This window comes from Macaca nemestrina, chromosome 13, assembly GCF_043159975.1.
Source record: "Macaca nemestrina isolate mMacNem1 chromosome 13, mMacNem.hap1, whole genome shotgun sequence".
Lineage (NCBI taxonomy): Eukaryota > Metazoa > Chordata > Mammalia > Primates > Cercopithecidae > Macaca > Macaca nemestrina.
In genome coordinates, this window is record NC_092137.1 from 70,369,627 (window position 1) to 70,395,297 (window position 25,671).

Consider the following 25,671-nt stretch of genomic DNA (forward strand, 5'->3'; position numbering starts at 1 on the left):
TAGAAAAAGACCAGGTGGCCGGGCACAGTGGCTCACACCAGTAATCCCAGCACTTTGGGAGGCAGAGGCGGGAGGATCATTTGAGGTCAGGAGTTTGAGACCAACCTAGTCAACATGGTGAAACCCTGTCCCTACTGAAAATTTAAAAATTAGCCAGGCATGATGTCAGGTGCCTGTACTCCCAGCTACTGGGGAGGCTGAGGCAGCAGAATCACTTGAACTCGGGAGGCAGAGGTTGCAGTGAGCCAAGATTGTGCCACTGTACTCCATCCTGGGTAACAGAGCAAGATTCTGTCTCAAAAATAAAATAAAAATAAAATAAAATAAATAATTTTTGCTGGGCATGGTGGCTCATGCCTATAATCCCAGTACTTTAGGAGGTCAAGGCAGAAGGATCACTTGACCCCAGGAATTCGAGACCAGTCTGAACAATATAGTGAAACCCTGCCTCTACAAACAAAAAGAAGAAAAAAAAAAAAGAAAAAAAAAAAAACAACAGCTGGGCATGGTGGCATGTGCCTGTATTCCCAGCTACTCGGGGGAAGCTGAGGGGGAGGATCACTTGCGCTACGGAGGCTGAGGCTTCAGTGAGCTGTAATCCAACACTGCACTCTGGCCTGTGAGACAGAGCAAGACCCTGTCTCAAAAAAGTATTATTATATTTCTACCAATGAGAGCTTTTCAACAATAATATCCTCAAGAAGTGATGAGCTCCCCTATTAATGGAGGTATTCAAAGAGAACTTGAAAGATCATTTGTCAGGAGAATGATAGAAAGCATTCCTGTAGGGCCGGGCGTGGTGGCTCAAGCCTGTAATCCCAGCACTTTGGGAGGCCGAGGCGGGTGGATCACGAGGTCAGGAGATCGAGACCATCCCTGGCTAACATGGTGAAACCCCATCTCTACTAAAAATACAAAAAACTAGCCAGGCGTGGTGGCAGGCGCCTGTAGTCCCAGCTACTCGGAGGCTGAGGCAGGAGAATGGCGTGAACCCGGGAGGCGGAGCTTGCAGTGAGCCGAGATGGCGCCACTGCACCCCAGCCTGGGCGACACAGCGAGACTCCGTCTCAACAAAAAAAAAAAAAAAAAAAAAAAAGAAAGCATTCCTGTAACTGGATGGCAAGCTGGAGACAAGGAGACTGCATTAAATTACTTCAAAGGCTCTAGCTCCAAGAGTTTTTATTCCAAATAAAAATAAAACAAAACAAAAACCACTAATAAATAAGAAGTCCTCCTTCTATTTAAAGATCCAACCAGGTAGTACAACTTAGTAGCTAAAAGTACAGGTTTGATACTACTTTCTCTTGAGTAAATCTGGACAAATTACTTAACTCTAGTTTAGAATAGGAGTACCTATTTCGTAAGATTACTGTGAAGATTAAATGATACGATACTTAATGTTAAGTACTTAAAACAGTGTCTGACACACGAACGTGTTTAAAACTAGCAGCTTAAAAAGGAAAGAAAAAGAAAAGGTAGAAATGGGAGAAAGGCAAGGAATGAAACCTAAATGTGCGGCTTGTTTTCATTATGTGTACCCAAGCCTCAACCAAAGCATTCCTGGCTGTTGCTGGCCAGAGGCTGGGTTCCCTTGGCAACCAGCCTCAAAAAAGAACCTAGATCTACCTTCTTCAGGGAGACGGCTCATCCCTTGCCCTAGAATCTGGCATCTTCCCTGCACAAGGCAGACTCTCTAAGAACTCACAGCTGGGCGTGGTGACTCACGCCTGTAATCCCAGCACTATGGGAGGCTGAGACAGGCGGATCACGAGGTCAGGAGATCCAGACCATCCTGGCTAACGTGGTGAAACCCCGTCTCTACTAAAAATACAAAAAAATTAGCCGGGCATGGTGGTGGGCGCCTGTAGTCCCAGCTACTCAGGAGGCTAAGGCAGAATGGCGTGAACCCAGGAGGTAGAGCTTGCAGTGAGCCGAGATCGTGCCACTGCACTCCAGCCTGGGCGACAGAAACTCTGTTTCCAAAAAAAAAAAAAAGAACTCACAAATACCACTGCCCCAAACTCAAGGAGCTAAACACGTGTTACTCTTACTTCCTATGATCAATTACAGGACATCAGAGTTCAAAGAGACCTCAGAAGCCATCTAGAGCAACTCCTTTGTTTTTGTTTTTTTGTTTTTGTTTTTGTTTTTTTTGGAGACAGAGTCTTGCTCTGTCGCCCAGGCTGGAGTGCAGTGGCACAATCTCGACTCACTGCAACCTTCACCTCCTGGTTTCACGTGATTCTCCTGCCTCAGCCTCCCGAGTAGCTGGGACTACCGGCGCACGCCACAACACCCGGCCTTTTTTTTGTATTTTTAGTAGAGACAGGGTTTCACCATATTGGCCAGGCTGGTCTGAAACTTCTGGCCTCGTGATCCACCCACCTCAGCCTCCCAAAGTACTGGGATTACAGGCATGAGCCACCGCGCCTGGTCGCAACCCCTTTGTTTAATAAATGAGCACCATAAAACTAAAAAAAGTGAAATCCTAAATATGGCAAGTTGGTGGCAGAGCCAAGACAAGATCATAGTCCTCGTTATTCCTGCTCCAGTGGTCAAAATCTTCCCATTTTTCATATGAGAAAAACAGAACTGGCCCTACTACTCCTAAACCACACAGTCCACACTACCTACTTAACAGAGGTAAGAAAAGACTACAGGCAGTAGAGTGCAGAGGTTAGAGCATGAACTTGGGGCTGGACGCAGTGCCTCATGCCTGCAATCCTAGCACTTTGGGAGGCCAAGGGGGGCGGATCACGAGGTCAAGAGATCGAGCATCCTGGCCAACATGGTGAAGCCCCATCTCTACTAAAAAATACAAAAACTAGCTGGGCATGCTGGCACGTGCCTGTAGTCCCAGCTACACAGGAGGCTGAGGCAGGACAATTGCTTGAACCCAGGAGACGGAGGTGGTTGCGGTGAGTCAAGATCGTACCACTGCACTCCAGCCTGGCCACAGAGCAAGACTCCATCTCAACAAAAAAAACGCAAGCATGAACTCAGGTCGGACTGCCTTATTTAAATCCCTGCTCTACTACTTATTAACTGCACAACTTGAAGCAAGTTTTCTAACCTCTCTTCAACTCTATAAAACAGGGATAAAGGTCACCATGAGGTTATTTTTAAGGATTAAATGAGATAATTCGTGTAGAGCACATAGCATGTAGAAAATTCTCAATGTGTGGCCGGGCACAGTGGCTCAATGCCTGTAATCCCAGCACTTTGGGAGTCTGAGGCAGGCGGCTCACCTAAGGCTGCGAGTTCAAGACCGGCCTGAGGCACATCGAGAAACCCCATCTCTAGTAAAAACACAAAATTAGCCGGGCATGGTGTCACATGCCTGTAATCTCAGCTACTTGGGATGCTGAGGCAGGAGAAGTGCCTGAACCTGGGAGGCGGAGGTTGCGGTGAGCCAGTGTCACGCCATTGCACTCCAGCCTGGGCAACAAGAGCGAAACTCCGTCTCAAAGAAAAAAAAAGAGAATTCTCAATGTGTACGCTGTTCTACTACTCATCATTACCAGTCACGTGAGAAAATAAACAAGCATAATAGCATGAGAGGCTGGACAAGCTCTTACTTCTGGTCCAAAAAGCACTGAGACACAGGTGTTTGTTAAGCTCCATTTCCTGGCCCAGAAAACACCCAAACCCTCAGCAGAAGAATATAACTAACCTATCATTCATGTCTTTGGATCTAGGGAAGAATCAATTCAGAGAATAATCAAGGCACATGCTACACTGATAAGATCCTTAAGATCACAATGCAGGTTAGGTAAGTCAGAACTCAAGCCTGACCTTTACCCCTACACTCAAGTTTGACAAGATGCAGTTTTTGCCCAGTCTTCCTCTCAACCTACTAAGGTGATGCAGCATAATGGTTAATAGCAAAAGCTCTGGAGTTTGACTGCCTGGGTGCAAACTAGTTCCATCATTTATATACTGTGTGACCTAGGCAAATTACTTGATTTACCTTATTTCTCTAAGCCTTTGTTCATCCATCTTTTAAATGAGAATAACAACTATTTTAATTTTTATGATAACAGCTGACATTTGGTAAGCACTTTCTATGTGCCAAGCACTATGCTAAGCACTTTACATAGTTTATGTCATTTAACTGTCACCAACATCTTAGGAGGTAGGTATTATCATTATCCTCACTGTACAGATACAGATGCTCCTTGACTTATGATGAGTTACATCCCGAATACCGTAAGTCAAAAACACAATTAATATACTTAGCCTACCAAACATCATAGCTTAGCCAAGTCTATCTTAAATATGCTCAGAACACTTATATTCATTAGCCTCTAGCTCGGCAAAATCATCTAATACAATACCTATTATAAACCTGAATATCTCATGTAATTTATTAAAAACAGTACAGTGTGCAATATTGGTTGCCTTCATGATTGCATGGCTGACTGGGAGCTGCAGCTTGTTGGTGCAGCCCAGCATCATGAGAATATATCATACCATGTGACACTAGGCCAGGAAAAGATCAAAATTCAGAATTTCAAGTGCAGTTTCTAATTAACGTATATGGCTTTTGCACCATCGTAAAGTTGAAAATTGTAAGTCGAACCACTGTAAGTCAGGGACTATCTGTACAAATGAGGCATAGTTTTCTTGTTCAAGGCCACACAATCAGATACTGGCAAAACTCAGGTGTCAAAGCAAGAGGTCCAACTCCAAAGTCTATGCTCCTTACTCCTACACTACACTGGCTCTACTTCTCATAGTACAACAATCATATGGTTGTTAGAAGATGGCAACCAACATAAAGTGCTTAGCACAGTGCCTGGTTCATCAAAAATGGCCATTACTATTATTTTTTATCATCATTATCAATCCCTTTAAGCCTCTCCCAAAGATTACTACCTCCTAAGTTCCAATTTCATCTAAAAGGAAAGGGTTGTTTTCTTACCTAGCTACCACCTCACGGAGTAGCTGGGAGTGGGGCTGTAGTCTTTTTGTTTCATTTCCCTCATGTAATACAGGATAAGTAACTGGATGGAGAAAAAGGGAAATATTTATTAGAAACATGTTACTCTATAAAAAGCAATATTCTAAAGTCTTTGTTTTTAAAAGTAAAACCTTTATTACTCTCATTGGAAAAAAAAAAAGCATACACTTATTATAAAACTTTTTTTTTTTCCAAAATAAAGCAGAGATAAATAATATTTACTTTAAAAAGAAACTGTCGGCCGGGCACAGTGGCTCACGCTTGTAATCCCAGCACTTGGGGAGGCCGAGGAGGGCAGATCACCCAAGGTCAGCAGTTCGAGACCAGCCTGGCCAACGTGATGAAACCCCGTCTCTACTACTAAAAATACAAAATATTAGCTGGGCATGGTGGTGTCCACCTGTTGTCCCAGCTACACAGGAGGCTGAGGCAGGAGACTCACTTGAAGCCAGGAGGCAGAGGTTGCAGTGAGCTGAGACGACGCCACTGCACTCCAGCCTGGGCAACAAGAGTGAAACTCTGTCTCAAAAAATAAAAAATAAAAATTAAATAAATTAGCCGGGCGCGGTGGCTCACGCCTGTAATCCCAGCACTTTTGGAGGCCGAGGTAGGCGGATCACGAGATCAGGAGTTTGAGACCAGCCTGGCCAACAGGGTGAAACCCCGTCTCTACTAAAAATACAAAAATTAGCCAGGCGTGGTGGCACACGCCTGTAATCCCAGCTACTCAGGAGGCTGAGGCAGGAGAATCACTTGAACCTGGAAGGTAGAAGTGGCAGTGAACCGAGATCGCGCCACTGCACTCCCGCCTGGGGGACAGAACGAGACTCTGTCTCAAAAAACAAAAAATTAAATAAATTTATTCATTCAGCTCCTATGTCAAAGGCACTGTTCTAGGAGTGGGGCTATAGCAATGAGCAAAACAAAACCCTAACCATCATGAAATTTACATTCTAGTGGGTGGTGACATGTAATAAACTATGGTAGAGAGTCCCTAGAACACAATGCCTGGCACGCAGCAGACAGCACTCAATAAGTACTTGCCAAATAATGAACAATGAATGAATGAACAGTATGTCAAATAGCAAGCACTATGCAGAAAAGTAAAACAGGGAAGGGGAGCAGAGAAAGCAGAATGCAGAGAGATAGCTTTTATTTTAAATAAGGCAGTTAAGGTATATTTCACTGATTAAATGACAGTTGAGCAGAAACCTGAAGGAGATAAGGGAGAAGGCCATACTGACATCTGGAAAAATGATGTTCCTGGCAGAAAAAACAACTACAAATGCCCCAAGGCATGGCATGCTGGAGCAACTGCAAAGGAGACCAGTGTGGCTATAGCACAAGGGGAAGTGGTATGAAGTCAGAGCACTGGGAGACGGTAGTGTGGATCCTATATGGTCTTGTAGACCATGATAGGGACACTACCTTTTAATCCAGGTGGGATTTTAATCTGGGCACCCAGGTGACAGTTTTCAGCAAAGCAGTGACTTGATCTAATACATACTTAAGAGAATTATTCTGGTCACTGTTAAAATTAGATTTAGGGGGCAAAGAGCAAAAGGAGGAAGATCATTTAGAAAGCTATTCCAGTGGCAGCAGGGCAGGTGGTGGGAAGTGTTTAAATACTGGATATATTTTAAGGTGAAGTTGACAGGACCTGCTGGTGAAATGGATGAGGAGAATGAAAAAACAAGAGTTAAGGCAGACTCTCTATATATTCAATACACAGATGAATAGCAACTCTGAGATGGGGAGGACCTTCCAGAAATGCAGATTTGAGAGGAGATGTTCTGAAGTTTTTTAATAAGTTCAATAGACTATTAGACACCCAAGTGGAGATATCCAGTGAATAGTTGGATATAAGTCTTGAGTTCAGGGAAAGACATTCAAGCTAATAATGTAAACTCACGAATTGTCAGGGAATAACGGCATTTAAAGTCTTAATCAAGTCCAGCCTGAGCAACATAGTGAGACCCTCTCTCTACAAAAAAATAATAAATTAGCCAGGCATGGTGATAGGTACCTGTAGTACTAGCGACTGAGGAGGGGTGGGAGGATTTCTTGAGACCAGGAATCAAAGGCTACAGTCAACTATGATCATACCACTGCACTCCAGCCTGGGCAACAGAGTATCTGTCTCTAAAAAATAAAGTCGGCCGGGCGCGGTGGCTCAAGCCTGTAATCCCAGCACTTTGGGAGGCCGAGACGGGCGGATCACGAGGTCAGGAGATCGAGACCATCCCGGCTAACACGGTGAAACCCCATCTCTACTAAAAAATACAAAAAACTAGCCGGGCAAAGTGACGGGTGCCTGTAGTCCCAGCTACTCAGGAGGCTGAGGCAGGAGAATGGCGTGAACCCGAGAGAAGGAGCTTGCAGTGAGCTGAGATCCGGCCACTGCACTCCAGCCTGGGTGACAGAGCAAGACTCCGTCTCTAAAAAAATAAATAAATAAAATAAAGTCTTGAAAGAGAGCACCTAGGAAAAGAGTGTAGACAGAGAAGGGATCCAAGGATTGCTCTGAGTACTCCATAAATGGAGGCTGAGGAGATGAAGAATAAGAAAAAAAAAAGTTGAGAAGGAGGAACCAGTGAGGCAGGAACAGTAACAAGGGAGTGACGTCCTGGAAGACAAGTGAAGCTAGGGCGCAACAGACTGTCAAATGCTACTGAGACATCAAGAATAAAAATGGGGCCGGGCGCGGTGGCTCACGCCTGTAATCCCAGCACTTTGGGAGGCCGAGGCGGGCGGATCACAAGGTCAGGAGATCGAGACCACGGTGAAACCCCGTCTCTACTAAAAATACAAAAAATTAGCCGGGCGCGGTTGTGGGCGCCTGTAGTCCCAGCTACTCGGGAGGCTGAGGCAGGAGAATGGCGTGAACCCGGGAGGCGGAGCTTGCAGTGAGCCGAGATCGCGCCACTGCACTCCAGCCTGGGCGACAGAGCGAGACTCCGTCTCAAAAAAAAAAAAAAAAAAAAAAAAAAGAATAAAAATGGGTGAGAAATGACCACTAACTCTACATACATTTTCTAAGCTTGTTCTTTCCTATTCCACACATAACACTTTTCTTCTCTTTTAATCCACATAAAAATCCCAGCACTGGCTGGGCACGGTGGCTCCAGCCTGTAATCCCAGCACTTTGGGAGGCTGAGACGGGTGGATCACGAGGTCAGGAGATCGAGACCATCCTGGCTAACATGGTGCAACCCCGTCTCTACTAAAAAATACAAAAAAAAAAAAACTAGCCGGGCGAGGTGGCGGGCGCCTGTAGTCCCAGCTACTCGGGAGCCTGAGACAGGAGAATGGCGTGAACCCGGGAGGCGGAGCTTGCAGTGAGCTGAGATCTGGCCACTGCACTCCAGCCTGGGCGACAGAGCGGGACTCCGTCTCAAAAAAAAAAAAAAAAATCCCAGCACTATCCAACGAACACACAGAAGGTTTCTATTTAATTCAGCTATATCCGTGTCTTAGAAATACGAAAAGCAAAAAGCAAAAATCAATGCTCTTAATCGGGACACAACGAATATTACACAGTGAATAATGTTGAACAAATGCTTTGTCTGGTTGAAGTAACTCTCTGAGACAAAAATCCCTAAGTCTTGCTTGTGCTTAGTAAGTGGGATCAGAGAAACAAGTTATTTAAATGTATTTTTTTTGTTGTTTTGCATAAAGTAGCAATCATTCTTGAACTCCTTTCTCTCTTCCCTAACTCAAATCTCCTAACCAGTTTAACAAAGACCCTAAATTTCCACACATACCCCTCCTCAGAAACAAAGCAAAACACAGTAAGATTCAAAAGTTAGATGAGAAAGAAGTAGTACACTGTGCACTGTGTCCTGCCTTTTTTTTTTTTTTTTTTTTTTTTTTTTTGAGACAGAGTTTCACTCTTTTGCCTAGGCTGGAGTGCAATAGCACGATCAACCTCTGCCTTCCGGGTTCAAGGATTGTTCTGCCTCAGCCCCCTAAGTAGCTCGGATTACAGGCATGTGCCACCACACCCAGATAATCTTTGTATTTTTAGTAGAGACAGGGTTTCACCATGTTGGCCAGGCTGATCTTGAACTCCTGACCTCAGGTGATCTGCCCACTTTGGCCTCCCAAAGTGCTGGGATTACAGGTGTGAGCCACAGTGCTCGGCCTACCCCTTCTTTCTTTTATGGGACAGAGAGTTATCCATCATTTGCTAACTCAAAGTTAGGTTTAATTTACATTTTCTCCTTAGAAGCTCTAGATAGATGGCCGGGCATGGTGGCTCACACCTGTAATCTCAGCACTTTGGGAGGCCCAGGCGGGCGGATCACGAGGTCAGATGGAGACCATCCTAGCTAACGCAGTGAAACCTTATCTCTACTAAAAATACAAAACATTAGCCGGGCGTGGTGGTGGACACCTGTAGTCCCAGCTACTCAGGAGGCTGACGCAGGAGAATGGCATGAGCCCAGGAGGCGGAGCTGGCAGTGAGCCGAGATCTTGCCACTGCACTCCAACCTGGGTGACAGAGCGAGACACTGGCTCAGGAAAAAAAAAAAAAAAAAAGAATCTGTAGACCTTAAGTATAATTTCTGATGTCTTCGCCTTAAAAGAGAATTATTGCTATAAAATAAGGCCTTTAACTTTCTGTGCTCTAGCAAGTATAGTCAAATCTCAATAATCTACACTACTGAAGTAGCAAAATAATAATCACCAAAAACTGGATAATATAAACATCCTTCATTCATATCTTCCTGAAATGACTACAACTTCTGAATGGACTGTGCTCTCTTTGACTTCAGGCCTTTGTTTCCTCTGCCTGGAATACCCTTCCCTGTCCTCCACCTTGCAGTCTGCTAGTTTGAAACTCCTTGCCTCAACCTGCCCAGTAGCTGGGATAATTATTTTGGTAGAGACAGGGTCTCCCTACGTTGCCCAGGCTGGTCTTGAATTCATAGGCTCAAACAATCCTCCTGCCTCAGCTGCCCAAAGTGGAGGGATTACACGTGTGAGCCACCACACCCAGCTATACCAACCCCAACACACTTCTTACATTTCTCAGAGAACCAAGAAGTGATCTCCTAACAGCAGTGCAGGGTCACTACCACATGAGGTCAAACTGTTATTATCTACAAAATGGGTAAAACATATTGCTTGGAAGTGCCTGTTTCTGGCTTCTGGCTGGAGGCTACACTTCCCAGCCTGGCATTTACTTATGAGAAATAAAGCACTCCTTTCCATATAAAAAAATTTTCGCCGGGCACGGTGGCTCCAGCCTGTAATCCCAGCACTTTGGGAGGCCGAGACGGGCGGATCACGAGGTCAGGAGATCGAGACCATCCTGGCCAACACGGTGAAACCCCATCTCTACTAAAAAATACAAAAAACTAGCCGGGCGAGGTGGTGGGCGCCTGTAGTCCCAGCTACTCGGGAGGCTGAGGCAGGAGAATGGCGTAAACCCAGGAGGCGGAGCTTGCAGTGAGCTGAGATCCGGCCACTGCAGTCCAGCCTGGGAGACAGAGCGAGACTCCGTCTCAAAAAAAAAAAAAGAAAAAAAAAATTTTCCATCCTGGCTAACACGGTGAAACCCCATCTCTACTAAAAATACAAAAATTAGCCAGGCATGGTGGCACACGCCTGTAGTCCCGCTACTTGGGAGGCTGAGACAGGAGAATCACTTGAACCCGGGAAGCAGAGGCTGCAGTGAGCCGAGATTGCGCCACTGCACTGCACTCCATCCTGGCGACAGAGCGAGACTCTGCCTTTAAAAAAAAAAAAAAGGCCGGGCGCCGTGGCTCAAGCCTGTAATCCCAGCACTTTGGGAGGCCGAGGCGGGTGGATCACGAGGTCAGGAGATCGAGACTATCCTGGCTAACATGGTGAAACCCCGTCTCTACTAAAAATAATAAAAAAAAAAAAAAAAAAAAAAAAAAAGGCCAGGCGTGGTGGCTCACGCCTGTAATCCTAGCACTTTGGGAGGCTTAGGCAGGCAGATCATGATGTCACGAGATCGAGACCATCCTGGCTAACACGGTGAAACCCTGTCTCTACTAAAACTTCAAAAACTTAGCCAGGCACGGTGGTGGGCGCCTGTAGTCCCAGCTACTCGGGAGGCTGAGGCAGGAGAATGGCGTGAACCTGGGAGGTGGAGCTTGCAGTGAGTCAAGATCACGCCACTGCATTCCAGCCTGGGTGACAGAGCAAGACTCCATCTCAAAAAAAAAAAAAAAAATTTTTAAGATGATGTATTTTTAGCTGTAGTAACCTAGAAAGTAACAGAGAAAAGGCTCTCTCAATTTACTCTTATTTTCTTTTTTCAGATAGGGTCTCAATCTGTTGTTCGGACTGGAGTGCAGCTACATGATCATGGCTCACTGCAGCCTCTGACTCGTAGGCTCAAGTGATTCTCCCACCTCAGCCTTGCAAGTAGCTGGGACTACAGATGCACGCAACCACACCCAGTTAATTTTTTTATTTTTTTGTAGAGACAGGGTCTCACCATGTTGCCCAGGCTGGTCTCCAACACCTGGACTCAAGTGATCCTCCTGCCTCAGCCTCCCAAAATGCTGGGATGACAGGTGTGAACCACCGTGTCCAGACTACTACTACTTTAAAAAAAATAAATAGAAAGATAAATCTTAAGGGGGAGAAAAAAGGAAACCACTTAAAAAAAAAAAAAAAAGCTACATGTTAGTAGGGCAAAAAAAATTTTTTTTTTTTTTTTTGAGACAGAGTCTCACTCTTTCGCCCGGGCTAGAGTACAGTGGCACCATCTCAGCTCACTGCAACCTCTACCTCCCAGGTTCACATTCACATGCCTCAGCCTCCCAAATAGTTGGGATTACAGGCACATACCACCACACCCAGCTAATTTTTTTTTTTTTTTTTTTTTTTTTTTTTTTGAGACGGAGTCTTGCTCTGTCGCCCAGGCTGGGGTGCAGTGGCCAGATCTTAGCTCACTGCAAGCTCCGCCTCCCGAGTTTATGCCATTCTCCTGCCTCAGCCTCCCGAGTAGCTGGGACTACAGGTGCCCACCACCACGCCCGGCTAGTTTTTTGTATTTTTTAGTAGAGACGGAGTTTCACCGTGTTAGCCAGGATGGTCTCGATCTCCTGACCTCGTGATCTGCCCGTCTCGGCCTCCCAAAGTGCTGGGATTACAGGCTTGAGCCACCGTGCCCAGCCTTTTTCTGTATTTTTAATAGAGACACGGTTTTGCCATGTTAGCCAGGCTGGTCTTGAACTCCTGACCTCAGGTAGTCTATCTGCCTCACCACCTCATCCACAGCACTTAGCCAGTACGGACCAGTACGGCGACTTTAAATAGCTATAGGCCAGGCATGGTGACTCACACAGGAAATCCTAGGACTTTGGGAGGCTGAGGTAGAAGTATCACTTGAGCTCACGAATTCAAAGCCAACCTGAGCAACATAGCAAGACCTCATCTCTACTAAAAATAAAAATTAAAAAATTAAGCCGGGCATGGTGGCTCATGCCTGTAATCCCAAAACTTTGGGAGGCCAAGGTGGGTGGATCACCTTAGGTCAGGAGTTCGAGGCCAGCCTGACCAACAAGGAGAAACCCCGCCTCTACTAAAAATACAAAATTAGCCGGGCGTGGTGGTACATGCCTGTAATCCCAGCTACTCAAGAGGCTGACGCAAGAGAATCGCTTGAACCTGGGAGGCAGAGATTGCAGTGAGCCAGGATCATGCCACTGCACTCCAGCCTGGGCAACAAGAGCGAAACTCCGTCTCAAAAATAAATAAATACATAAATTAACGTAATTTAATTTAATTTAAAAATTAGCCGGCATGGTGGGTACACATTTGTAGTCCCAGTTACTGAGGAGGTAGAGGTGGGAGGACTGCTTCAGCCCGGGGGACAGAGGTGGAAGTGAGCTATGATGGCGCCACTACACTCCAGCCTGGGTGACAGAGCGAGACCTTGTCTCAAAAAATAAATAAAAATTAAAAATAAAAAAATTAAATAACCATAGTATGCTTGCTGAATCTAGTAGGTTAGAGAAAATAAATGTGGTCCCTGCTCCCAGAGAACTTGAGTCTTACTGAGGAATCTTTCCCACCCCTTCCAAACTCATAAATGTAAACATCAGAGAAAACAGGGAAGAGATTTTCTAAAACAAGAGTTAGGAACTTAAGGTAAATGCATTGGCTCTTTGGGGACAGAAAAATAATGACTGGCTGGAAAGCCTTTTGAGTTTAAGGTAAAGCTATCCTACACACCAAAGTCCATATGACAAGCATCAGTAGCCATGGAAAGGTATAATCCATAACTAGGAGTCAAGAGGTTCAGCTCAGGTTCTAACAGGCTGTGTAACCTTGGGCAAGTCACTTCACTCCTCTAATCCCAAAATGGCTCTTCTGTAAAATGGGCATAATAAGACCCTACTGGCAAAGTTGTCTGTGATGATTAAACGAGTAACACAAAATCACTTTGAAAGGTTTTACGTGACATACCAACTTAACATTAAGAGGAAGCAACAATCATTCCTCTGAATGTAGCATAAATCCTGTGGTTCAACTTCCAAAGTCTAAACCTGACTCACCTTCTTAGCCTTGTCAAACCCCTCAACCAACCTGTGGTCACTGAGAGAGAGGAGACGAGTCATGTGTGAGGCTCCAGGGGTGGGACAGTGACTACTCAGTCAGTTGCTCCATGTCTCAGTGGCTTCATCTATAAAATGGGTGGTGTGTAATTCACTCAGGTATCCACAGATAATGCAGGTCTGAGGAACAGAGTGGAGATTTTACCAAAAGTGCAGAAAATATTTACATAAACCTCCCGCCCCCCAAGGATAAATAACCAAGGTCATCAAATATCATCATTCCCTGGACATAAGTAGAAAGACCCTTAGAGATCATTTAATCTCTTGCTTTATAAAAGGGAGAACTGAAACCCTGACACATGAGTTATAGAAGTCTCGAGCTAGTCAGGGGCAGAGCTAGGACTAGGGCCCAGAGCCACAGATTCCAAGGTACAGTGACCTCTTTGCCAGATCACAGCATCACCCAAGGTTCCTATATGACATGTTATCAACCCCAAGACACATTACAATTTAACCAACGGCCAAACGTGGGCTACCGAAGGGAGAAACTGTAAGACTCTGGGGGAAGGAGGGAGGCTAACAGCTGGGGAAGTTGGGAAAGGGAAAGCTTCTCTGAGGAGGTGCATTAAGTCCCAGGAGTACATAACAGGAAATTATGGAAATATTTCAGCAGGTAGACTTGGGAAGAAAAACCTGATGGATAAAATTTTCTCTAGGGAACAGAAATAAGTTAGATTTATAAGAGCAGAAGGCTTTGGTTGAACATTCCTTGATTATATGCAATTTAGTCCTTTTGTTGTAACCTGAGTTTCTAACACTTGGTAATATTTTTAATTCCCTTATCTATTGTCTCCCTATGAGACAGGACCTTCTGCAGAGACCACATCTAGTTTAGTGGTTAAGTATGGAGTCTCTGGACTCAGATTGCCTAAATTCAAATCCTTGCTTTACCACTTAATAGCTGTGTGACCTTGGATAAATTCCTTCACCAATCTGTACCTCTGTACCACCCATTTCAGGAGGTTTTGTGAGGATTAAATGTGCATAAGCGATCACAACTTACTAATGGGTTTTTAATCACTTTATAACATGTCCTTTTTATATATAAAAAATAGAAATTACCCAAGTATACTGCATGTAGCAACAAGTATTGTTTTGCAAAAATTTTGTTATACATGTGTGCATAAATGTCTTAAGTCAAAATGTAAAATTTGTTTCTTACAGTGTTTTCTTTAAAAATGTGAGACACTGAAGACATAAAATAAGGCTTAGAACAATGCCTAGCATACAGTAAGCACCTAGTGCTATAACTGTCATCGTTGCTGTTATGTACCTATTAAATGTGTTTGTAGAGTTATATAAGCCTACACGAAACCACTTTGGAAAATATATCTGATAGTAACGCAAGTTAAAGGCAAAGCCTTTCTCTTTGCCTCTCATATCCGCACAATCAGAGCCCTGCTCAGGCACCCGTTTGTTGCTTGGCCCACCAGCTACGTGTTGCACTCAACTGAAGGGTCCATAGACTGACCTAACACTCTGTCATGCTCTGTCAATCTCTGCAGAGAAACGGAGGCTTCGTGCCAGAGTGAATTTATTTTTACCTGGTTGGTGTGCTGGGGTGGGGGAGGCAAGAGTCAAGCCCATGGGGAGCTGAGGGAAGCAAGTGAGTCATACAGAAAACTGTTTGCTCCCCCAGAGCCAGGTAGACTCACATGTGCCACAGACAAGGCCAGACCGACAGATACCTGAGCCTCTGGGCGGGCTGAATCATTTCCCCCTCCCTATCCTCACCAGACACTGCATAAGACAGCATTTCAGCCCGCCTGCCTGTTACAGGTGTAGCTCTTATCAGGAAAAGCTGGGAGCCGCCAGACAGACACAAAAGGGGGCTGACTACACAACAAAGGTTACCTCAAGGGCTCATTTAAATGACAAGCTCACCTAAACGTTTAAAATAGTATTTAAATTCCAAAACCCTGATTTACAGAAAAATCTGGAAAATGTGCTCACCAGTAAGGAAATCTGGAGGTCCATCCCCGACACTTTGTGACCTTGAATTAGGCACGTCATCTTTATGTTTAAGTGTCTTCCTCTGTTCAAAAAAGAGAGAAAGAGATAAGAACACCTACCTCAGAGGATCATGGTAAAAATTAAAGATAGAATACGGTGAAATGCCTTGCATCGGATGTGCTGGCACTGGCCAATGCACAATAAACGCCTGTCCCTTCTAAACTAAGAGTGAACACTGAATTGTGGTAAACTATTAGTAAGATTCACCGGCCAACCGGCCTATGAAAAAGTCAGAGGCATTCTGGTCTCTTCGTATTTCTCGTTCTCTCCAGCACAACGGCCCATGCTAGGAAGTCTAGAAAAGCAGTAATTTATCTCATTCTTTAAATTAAGCAGAGGTTTCTAAATGCTTTGGTACTGTGGGGACCCAAATTATCCCTTGATACTGCCCCCTATTCATCGTTAAGCTTTAAAAAGGCGAGAGATTAAATATTGTGCCTACATTTTACAGTTATTCGCGTTCCCGTTTCAAATTAAAGGGAGGGAAACGCGTTAAAATTAGGCTTCCGAGCTTCAGACCAGCCTGTGGGGTTTTCTAGGTTATAAAACTCGCGGAGCGGGAAAGGCCCCGGGGAGGAAGGGGGGTACATTCCAGAGCTTTCGGGCCGACCCCAATTTCTCGTTGGCGACGAATGCTAGCCACGTGTCGCCATTTTGTGTTCAGGCAACATGGCGGCCGCCCCTCGTGGAAAGAACGGGGGAGGCGGAGTAGCGCCACGTTAGCCGCTTTCCCTGAGGGATTCTGAAGCACGTTGTGCACGGGGCCCTTGCTGGTCTGGCTTAGCCCGAGGAGGAAGGGGAAAGGGCAGAAATCACAACTCGTATGCCAGCGTCTTAAACGACACTTCCTCAGCGGGAGGAACCTGCAAAAAAGGCCTTCCAAGATGGCGGGCCACGGGTCCGCCCCCGGAGAGTCGGGTGCGGTGGCTGCGCCCATGGGCCCGAAAGGCAGCCGCGGGAGCCCAGGCCGCGCGGGAAAAGCCGCAGAAACGTCCTGAAGCCCTGGCCGGCATCCCCTGAATAAACAAGGCCTCCATTGGCGCACACTATTGTTTCTAATGTCGGAAAAGGGTGCCGCGGTGGAAACGACACAAGGGCAGGAGGTGGGGTTTCTGTGGCTTTAACCGAAAGAAACTTGCGAAACGCAAACAAAGCATTATGTAAATGGACGCCATTCTTTCCAGGACCATGTTTCTAGCACGCCCCGCAAACAGCAGAGCCGCGATTCGAGAGGCGGTAGTGAGCGGGTTTCGGTCTTTCTGCCCACCGGCCGCCGCCGGGGGGCAGGGGCCGGGGTGGGGGTCGATGCGGCGCGCCCGGACGCCGGGGACGAAAAGGCACCACGTGCCCGCCCGCGCGCACCCGCTCTGCAGGCCTCGCCTCGCCGCCCCTCCCCCGCCGGAAGACGGCGTCTGCCCCTCCCATCCCCCCACACCCTCGCGCACGCGCCCTGGTCACCTTGCGCGCACGTTTTAAACCCGCGGCGTCCCGGCTTGTGCCTGCAGTTTCCACCTGGGCTGCCCGTGTCGTTCCTCGCACGACCCCCCCCATGTAGGGCAGGAAAATAATGTCTGTCCCCCATACACAACACTAGTATTTTCAGTCACCCGCCAGTGCCGTTAGACTTAATAAAATACGTAATCATTTTAAAACTTTGCCGGACTCACAGTTTCCGCCCATAGTGCGCTTGATTTTCACTACTGCAGTGTCAGAAGGGTTTTTTTTTTAAGGACCATGTGAGGGTTGGCGCAATCTTGTGACCTAAAAAAGACGGGTCCTCATTTTTTTTCAAGGGGTCCTGCGCAGCAAGCACTTCCGGGGTCAGAGGGTACGCGGGGTTGAAAGCGGGCTTCCCGCCCCGCCCAGACCGCCGAGGCTGCCGCCGGAGTCGCCACCGCCGCGCCCTCGCCCACCCGCCCGCCCGCCGCTCCCGGCCCCGCTCGCCCCCTCCGCCGCCGCCGCCCGCCCCTGCGACTACGCTGCGGCCTCCCGCCCGCTCCCGCTCGCTCCCGCGGCCCTCGCTCGCCTCGCGCCGGCAGTTTTGGGCCTACACCTCCCCTCCCCCCGCCAGCCGCGAAAGACTTGACCACGTAACGAGCCCAACTCCCCCGAACGCCGCCCGCCGCTCGCCATGGATGCCGGTGTGACTGAAAGTGGACTAAATGTGACTCTCACCATTCGGCTTCTTATGCATGGAAAGGAAGTAGGAAGCATCATTGGGAAGAAAGGGGAGTCGGTTAAGAGGATCCGCGAGGAGAGTGGCGCGCGGATCAACATCTCGGAGGGGAATTGTCCGGAGAGAATCATCACTCTGACCGGCCCCACCAATGCCATCTTTAAGGCTTTCGCTATGATCATCGACAAGCTGGAGGAAGATATCAACAGCTCCATGACCAACAGCACCGCGGCCAGCAGGCCCCCGGTCACCCTGAGGCTGGTGGTGCCGGCCACCCAGTGCGGCTCCCTGATTGGGAAAGGCGGGTGTAAGATCAAAGAGATCCGCGAGAGTACGGGGGCGCAGGTCCAGGTGGCGGGGGATATGCTGCCCAACTCCACCGAGCGGGCCATCACCATCGCTGGCGTGCCGCAGTCTGTCACCGAGTGTGTCAAGCAGATCTGCCTGGTCATGCTGGAGACGCTCTCCCAGTCTCCGCAAGGGAGAGTCATGACCATTCCGTACCAGCCCATGCCGGCCAGCTCCCCAGTCATCTGCGCGGGCGGCCAAGATCGGTGCAGCGACGCTGCGGGCTACCCCCATGCCACCCATGACCTGGAGGGACCACCTCTAGATGCCTACTCGATTCAAGGACAACACACCATTTCTCCGCTCGATCTGGCCAAGCTGAACCAGGTGGCAAGACAACAGTCTCACTTTGCCATGATGCACGGCGGGACCGGATTCGCCGGAATTGACTCCAGCTCTCCAGAGGTGAAAGGCTATTGGGCAAGTTTGGATGCATCTACTCAAACCACCCATGAACTCACCATTCCAAATAACTTAATTGGCTGCATAATCGGGCGCCAAGGCGCCAACATTAATGAGATCCGCCAGATGTCCGGGGCCCAGATCAAAATTGCCAACCCAGTGGAAGGCTCCTCTGGTAGGCAGGTTACTATCACTGGCTCTGCTGCCAGTATTAGTCTGGCCCAGTATCTAATCAATGCCAGGCTTTCCTCTGAGAAGGGCATGGGGTGCAGCTAGAACAGTGTAGGTTCCCTCAATAACCCCTTTCTGCTGTTTTCCCATGATCCAACTGTGTAATTTCTGGTCAGTGATTCCAGGTTTTAAATAATTTGTAAGTGTTCAGTTTCTACACAACTTTATCATCCGCTAAGAATTTAAAAATCACATTCTCTGTTCAGCTGTTAATGCTGGGATCCATATTTAGTTTTATAAGCTTTTCCCTGTTTTTAGTTTTGTTTTGGGTTTTTTGGCTCATGAATTTTATTTCTGTTTGTCGATAAGAAATGTAAGAGTGGAATGTTAATAAATTTCAGTTTAGTTCTGTAATGTCAAGAATTTAAGAATTAAAAAAAACGAATTGGTTAAAAAATGCTTCATATTTGAAAAAGCTGGGAATTGCTGTCTTAAACTCTTTGTTGGTGCCTTTTTTTCCCTCCCCTTTTAGCCTGAGGTGTTTGGAGGGAGGAGGGAGAAGGGTGGGCCCGTCCTTGGTATTCTCTGAAGCTCTTCTCACCTTATCGGTAAGATTCCATTCCCTCTGTGCCCCAACAAAGGAACATAGCAGGCTGGGCCTGCTTTGGGATGTTTCCAGGGACAGAGGGGTTCAAGTTCCAGAGAGAGGCCTCATGCCCATTTCTCTGGTAGAAACAAGGTTTTCTCGAGGGGAAAAGGTGTGCCCACTCAGTAGGACCTCTGAATGGCAGAGCGTCCTCTCCATCTAACCAGTTCCCCCCACCCCCACCCCACAGGATAAACTTAGGAACAAAAAAAATATTCTGGAGTGGGAGGAGCCTGGGGAAGGGGTGTTGGGGGGAGGGAAAGGAAGGGAGGGCAGTGGGCGGTGGGGGGGATTGGGGGCTTGGAGGAGGGTAACAGCTGCCGGGTGGTGGTGGGACTAGAGGGGTCTTGGTTGGGCAGCAGGGATGGGAAGGGGGGAGGGGATAGTACCAACGAGACGCACGTGTCAAGCATGCACCTGTGGCAAGCAGCCTGTCAGAGGATGTTATTACACCTGCCAAGTGGTGTATCCAGAAACAAAAGAGGCCCAGTTTCCAATTCTTCAGCTGTGTGCAATGTTTAGAGAATCACTATACCAGGAAATAATCCTGCCTAAATGGGTCAGTCCTCACAAGGTGGGAATGTAGACCAATGCAGTGACTATAACCTAACAATGATCTGCGTGTTAAAGATGCAGATTCCTCTGTCCCACCCCAAAACTAATGAGCTGCATTTTTAACAAACACCCCAAAGGAGTCTTAAGATTTGAATGCCACTGATTGTCTTCAGTGGAGGAGAAAGATCCCGCTGTGAAGGCCGTAGCAGCCTCACGCCCACGTCAGCCAATGGGACTATCCCTGACCTGATGAGAAGGAAAACTGCTAGGCAAAGGCAACATTGGAAACAATAGTATGAGAAAATACAGCCTGAGATGAGGGAAAGAAGAAACAATAGTATCAAACAATAGACCAGTAGGTGCCAAAGTGGGTAGTTCAAATCCCAGGCACTATGGGAGATCACTCATGGCAAAGAGAAGTTCCTGTGGGAAGGGAGTATTATCCACAGTAAATATTTGTTGAGGCTTATTATATGGTCACGCAGGGTTAGGCAAGCAGTCACTGAAAGGAGCTCAAATTCTGGAGTTAGACTTGCTTTCAAATTTGAGTTCTGCCTCTTATTCATGGCTTTGGGCAAAGTAATCTCTATAAATGAATATGTTAAAAGTAACACCTTCTGGGCTTGTGAAAATAAAATGAAAGCATGTATATAAAACAGAACAGTGCTTAGAACACAGTAAATTTCAGTGAACTCTGGATTATAAAAAGCCAAAAGGCCCATTTCTGGAGGCTGAGGGTTGGCCACAAAATCTGGGCAGAGAAGACATGATTAAAAGGGAACAAAGCAATGTGTATTAAATGAGTTGGACTGAGAGGCTAAGACAGGTGGGGAGTGAGGGGGACCTAGTGAAGACACAGAAGTGGGTACCATGCCTTCTGGGAACAATGAGCAGAAATCCAAATCAAGGCAAGAGTGGGTGTAAGCTTGAACCCTCAGACACCAAGCCAAATAGTCTGTGAAGAATCCCTGAAACGCTGGGTGAAGCAGTTGGAAAGCCCTGTGAAAAGCAGGTCTGAATACCAAAAATTAGGCCAGGTGCGGTGGCTCATGCCTATAATCCCAACACTTTGGGAGGCCGAGGTGGGCAGATCACTTGAGCTCAGGAGTTTGAGACCAACCGGGGCAACATGGTGAAACCTCATTTCTACAAAAAAAAAAAAAAAAAAATAGAAAAATTAGACAAGTGTGGTGGTGTGCTCCTGCAGTCCCAGCTACTTGGGAGGCTGAAGTGGGAGGATCGCCCTGCACCTAAGAGATTGACGCTGCAGTGACCTGTGATCATACCAGTGCACTCAGCCTAAGCGACAGAGCAAGACCCTGTCTCAGAAAAAAGAAAAGTAGGCCTGAAACTCCTCCCTACTGTATCTTATACTGGGCAAAGCTGGCAATAATTTGTAAAATAATGATTTAGGCAGCAAGGCATAGGACGAATTGCTACTTGGAGAGATGAAAGGCAAGAATAGCAGTTGGCAAACTACCTCAAGGAAGAAGCAGGTTCTAATATAGGCTGGCAAGTGGTACCAATAGGAATGCAAGGAAAGGAACTAGTCAATGTCAGAGAAATTGAAACTGGGTGTGGAGGCCAGAGGAAGATGTAAAGAGGGGGAGCAATGAATTCAGGCATGGTGATAGAAGTATATGCAGACAGAAATATTCAACAAGTAGCTAGAAATAGACAAGATTGAGGTGAAGTCAAAGCTGCATAGGAACAGAGGTAAATGAGGGGAAGGGACTGGAGATGGAGTTTTGGGGTATTTCGTTGGGTTGAAGGACCTAGTTTTCTTGTTCACTGTCTATCCTAGTACCTGTCACCATACCTGATACATAGCAGGGACTCAGTAAATATTTGTAAAGTGTATGTGGAAGAGGCAGCCAGTGAGGACAGAAGGAATAGTTGAAGCAGCAGGAAATAAATCAGGAGAGTGCCCTTGAGAGAAGTCAAGGAGGAACAGTCCAGGGCTGACGGAGTGATAATAATGCTGTAAGGAGGTTATTTAACAGATTTGATTGAGCATCTACTGTGGGCAAAGTACTCTGAATTACATCGTGCTGTTGTGGTGCGCTTGGAAGATGTCTAGTAGCTGATTAAGAGAATGATCTGTGGTAAAGGGAGGAAGAGGAGGTGGAGGAAGCCATAAAATTACTTGGGGCTAAATTATCACCAGCATTGAATGCCATAACAAAGGCTTTGAGCATCGTACTGAAAATCGGTGGTCTCCAAACATTTTCTTAAAGTGTAGGCCTTCAATAGCAAGTCTTTAGCATATACCTTTATAACTCGTTTATTTATAAATTATATATGTATACTAATCCTCATGCTTATTTATAAGCTATATATAAGCAGAATCCTAAATATTATATACTCAAGGAAGAAGCAGGTTCTAATATAGGCTGGCAAGTGGTACCAATAGGAATGCAAGAAAAGGAACTAGTCAATGGCAGAGAAATCGAAACTGGGTGTGGAGGCCAGAGGAAGATGTAAAGAGTATGTTAAATATTATCAGTTTAAAAACAAATGAAATCTCTTCTGAATCAAAGACAAGATAATTTTTTTAATTGAAATCTAAATTATTTATTTACTTATTTATTTTTGAGACAAAGTCTCACTCTGTTGCCCAGACTGGAGTGCAATGGCATAGTCTTGGCTCACTGCAATCTCTGCCTCCTGGCTTCAAGCAATTATCCTGCCTCAGCCTCCCAAGTAGCTGAGATTACAGGTGCCTGCCACTACGCCCAGCTAATTTTTGTATTTTTAGCAGAGACACGGTTTCACCATGTTGGCCAGGCTGGTCTCGAACTCCTGACCTCAGGTGATCCACCTGCCTTGGCCTCCCAAAGTGCTGGGATTACAGGTGTGAGCCACCATGCCTAGTCTAAATTATTTAATTTATTTTGAGACAAGGTCTTATTCTGTCATCCACGTTGGAGTGCAGTGGCACAGTCACAGCTCACTACAACCTCAACCTCCCCAGCTCGGCTGATCCTCCCACCTCAGCCTCCTGGGTAGCTGGGACTACAGCCGTGTGCCAACACACCTGGCTAATTTTTGTATTTTTTTGTAGAAACAAGGCCTCACTATTTGCCCCAGCTGGTCTCGAACTCCTGGGCTCAAGCAATCTGCCCTCCTTAGCCTCCCAAAGTGCTGGAATTACAAGTGTGAGCCACCACACCTGGCCAAAATCTAAATCTTAATAGTTTTTGTTGTTGTTGTTTCTGAGACTGAGTCTCACTGTCTCCCAGGCTGTAGTGCAGTGGTATGATCTCCGCTCGCTGCAACCTCCGCCTCCTGGGTTCAAGCGATTCTCCTGCCTCAGCCTCCTGAGTAGCTGTGATTACAGGTGCGCACCACACCTGGCTAATTTTTGTATTTTTAGTAGAGATGGGGTTTCACCATGTTGACCAGGCTGGTCTCGAACTTCTGACCTCAGGTGATCCACCTGTCTCGGCCTCCTAAACTGCTGGGATTACAGGTGTGAACCACTGCACCCAGCCAATCTTAATAGTTTTTTTACCCCTTCACCCAGTCCTGTCAGACACCAAAGTAATTCTGGGGAAGACAATTTCACTGGAATGAGTATGTTTGGGGAGCAGAATTTCAGAAGAGTGATGTGGGGAAGCCAGTTTGCAGCAGGAGAGGAGGGCATAGTGGGTGAGGAAATGGAGGCAGGGGTATCCACTGCTCAAATACTTGATGGTGCAAAGGAGAGAAAGAAGTAAGTCAAAAACTTCAGCAGGAAAAGACGTTTGTTTTCTTGTTTCTGAAAGGAACGTCACTAACAGCAGATACTAAGGAACAAATGGCAAGCTGAGCGTTAAAGGTACAGGTAAGAGAAGACTGTTACTCTAGCCGTAGTCTGTTGGACTGTTGGAATTTAACTCTGTCCCCTCCTCCATAGGGACTTGCATCTCAGAATTCCTCTCCTTTGTCCTTTCTCTTTGGGGCATCTTGAGCATGTCCTGTCCTCTTCTGGAAATTGATGAGGCCCCATGCAGTTGCTGATTCTTGTCACAGCCCTGTTCCTGCCACCAGCTGTTAGGCCATAGCCACTGCCAGAGTTGGGAAGAGCCGGAACAGGTTGACAAACACCTGTTGTGTCATAGCCATAGTAGTTGTATCATGTGTTTAGAAGGCTGGTCTCCCCTAGTCCCCAATCCCCTCCCTTGCCCCACTCAAATATAGACACACACATACACACATGTACATGACCACCACACACTCCCCTCCAGTCAGTAGTTTGGAGAGTGAATCACCCCACTTGGGTTCACCCCTAGAGCAGCTACTTATTCCCTGTAACATGAAAAGTAAGCAGTATTTACCAAGAACTTGAGGTTTGTGAGTTGAACCCACTTCACTCCTTGCTACTCTTGGCTACCCCAAGTGGTGAACCACATACTGTCCAGCATCTCTGGGCCTGCCACCTCCTGCCAGTGAGACAGCGCCCAGCCAGACATACAAATAGGCAGTCACAGCAAGAGAAGCCTCCCCTTGCCAAGTCCTCTGCTCACCTCACCTAGCCTGGCCACCTGAGGGGCCTTCCTAAAATTCAAATCTAAACACGTGTCCCCCAATCAAAGGCCTTCAAGTCCCACCTCACCCCCATGGTCTATGAAAGAAAACCCAAACTCTTCAGCACAGTTTTCCAGACCCTTGAACATCTGTTCCCCACCAGCCTCACCAGTGCAAGGCCCACCAAGTCTCCTGCCGCTACCTTCAGCCTTCCATACAAAATAACTGGCAGTCCCCCCAAAGTCATTCTGTGTGGGCATCCTTGCCTGTGGGACATCATTGTTTCTTCACTCTTCTGATCCTGGCTGTGCTCTTCTTCCTTACCTGCCTGGGGTTCTGGGGTTCCTGCTCTTTGAGCATCAACATTCTGCAAGGAAAATCACACTGTTCACACTGTACTAAGAATTGGGAGACCTGAATTCTAGTCCTGGCTCTGGCATCAGCTCACTGGGAGAGCTTGGACAAATTCCTTCCTCTTTCTGGGTCTTAGTGCTCCATCTAAGAAGACGAGATAAGTTCAGACCCATGATTCTCTGGCTGCCTTGGAAAATAAGGCTTCCTTTGTGGGCACCCATCCCAGCTTCTGCCTCCTGCCACAGGGCTGACTTCTGACACACAGGCCTTCTGTAAATAGTCTAACAGAGAAAAGCGGAAGTTGACAAAAAACTGGCAGCAACAAGCCCCAGCTTGGCATTTTGGGTAACTATTCATGGGTACTTGGGTACTTGACTGAGGAGGAAGTAGAAAGGAAGAACTTCAGAGAGATTTGCTCTGAACATCCCTGATCTATCGTGCCTGTCACTTTAGACTTTTTCTTATTTATTTATTTGATTTATTTATTTATTTTTAAGACAGGGTCTGTCACTCTGTGGCCTGGGCTGGAGGACAATGGTATGATCACAGCTCACTGCAGCCTCAAACTCCTGGGCTCAACTGATCCTCCTGCTTCAGCCTCCCAAGTAGCTGGGATTATAGGCTATCACTTTATACTTTGAGGGGAAGACGCAAGGACAGTAGAGGGGAAGAAGACAGATATGCCAGAGAAGGTTACACACGAGGAGAAGTTAATCCCTAAAAGCAAGCCCAAGCCCTCACCCCACCTTTCCCCTGCCCTCCTGGAGGGCTTTAGGAGAGGGCTTGGCTGCCCTGATTGTCCCCTGTACCTTGTGTCCACTGAAGTACGGAGATGGCAACTGTGCTGCCCTCCTTCTCTTCCCAGGAGTGCATTATGCCTCCAAACATCTACCACTGGGCTGAGTGAGCCTTGGTAGGGAGCTGAGGCCAC

General features: G+C 46.9%; 2 protein-coding genes and 1 long non-coding RNA gene across 50 annotated transcripts in view; 1 reads left to right on the forward strand and 2 right to left on the reverse strand.

The window, feature by feature from the left end:
- The window catches only part of LOC105465213 (aspartic peptidase retroviral like 1), a 147,433-nt gene extending 130,048 nt beyond the window's left edge, over positions 1-17,385 (reverse strand). For 36 of the 47 annotated variants that reach the window (XR_011611880.1, XR_011611870.1, XR_011611841.1 and 33 more), the window contains exons 1-3: positions 15,520-16,760; positions 13,538-13,686; positions 4,925-5,006 (exon numbers count right to left, since the gene is read on the reverse strand). The gene's annotated coding sequence lies outside the window, so the exon portion shown is untranslated. The other 11 variants (XR_011611871.1, XR_011611879.1, XR_011611877.1 and 8 more) reach the window with 9 other exon arrangements.
- A 57-nt stretch (positions 17,386-17,442) lies between these two features.
- LOC105465212 (poly(rC) binding protein 1) lies at positions 17,443-18,791 on the forward strand. The gene has a single exon (XM_011713490.3). It carries the CDS (start codon positions 17,711-17,713, stop codon positions 18,779-18,781), a length of 1,071 nt encoding a protein of 356 aa, XP_011711792.1. The 5' UTR covers positions 17,443-17,710; the 3' UTR covers positions 18,782-18,791.
- Positions 18,792-21,286: 2,495 nt separating this feature from the next.
- Positions 21,287-25,671, reverse strand: part of LOC105465211 (uncharacterized) — a 59,482-nt gene continuing 55,097 nt past the window's right edge. For both annotated transcript variants that reach the window (XR_011611886.1, XR_011611887.1), the window contains 2 exons: positions 24,653-24,753; positions 21,287-23,966 (listed from right to left, as the gene is read on the reverse strand). This is a non-coding gene — a long non-coding RNA (uncharacterized lncRNA). The remainder of the gene's footprint in view (positions 23,967-24,652; positions 24,754-25,671) is intronic.

Coding starts and splice junctions, on each gene's coding strand:
- LOC105465212 (XM_011713490.3), top strand. CDS start 17,711: ATGGATGCCGGTGTGACTGAAAGTGGACTAAATGTGACTCTCACCATT.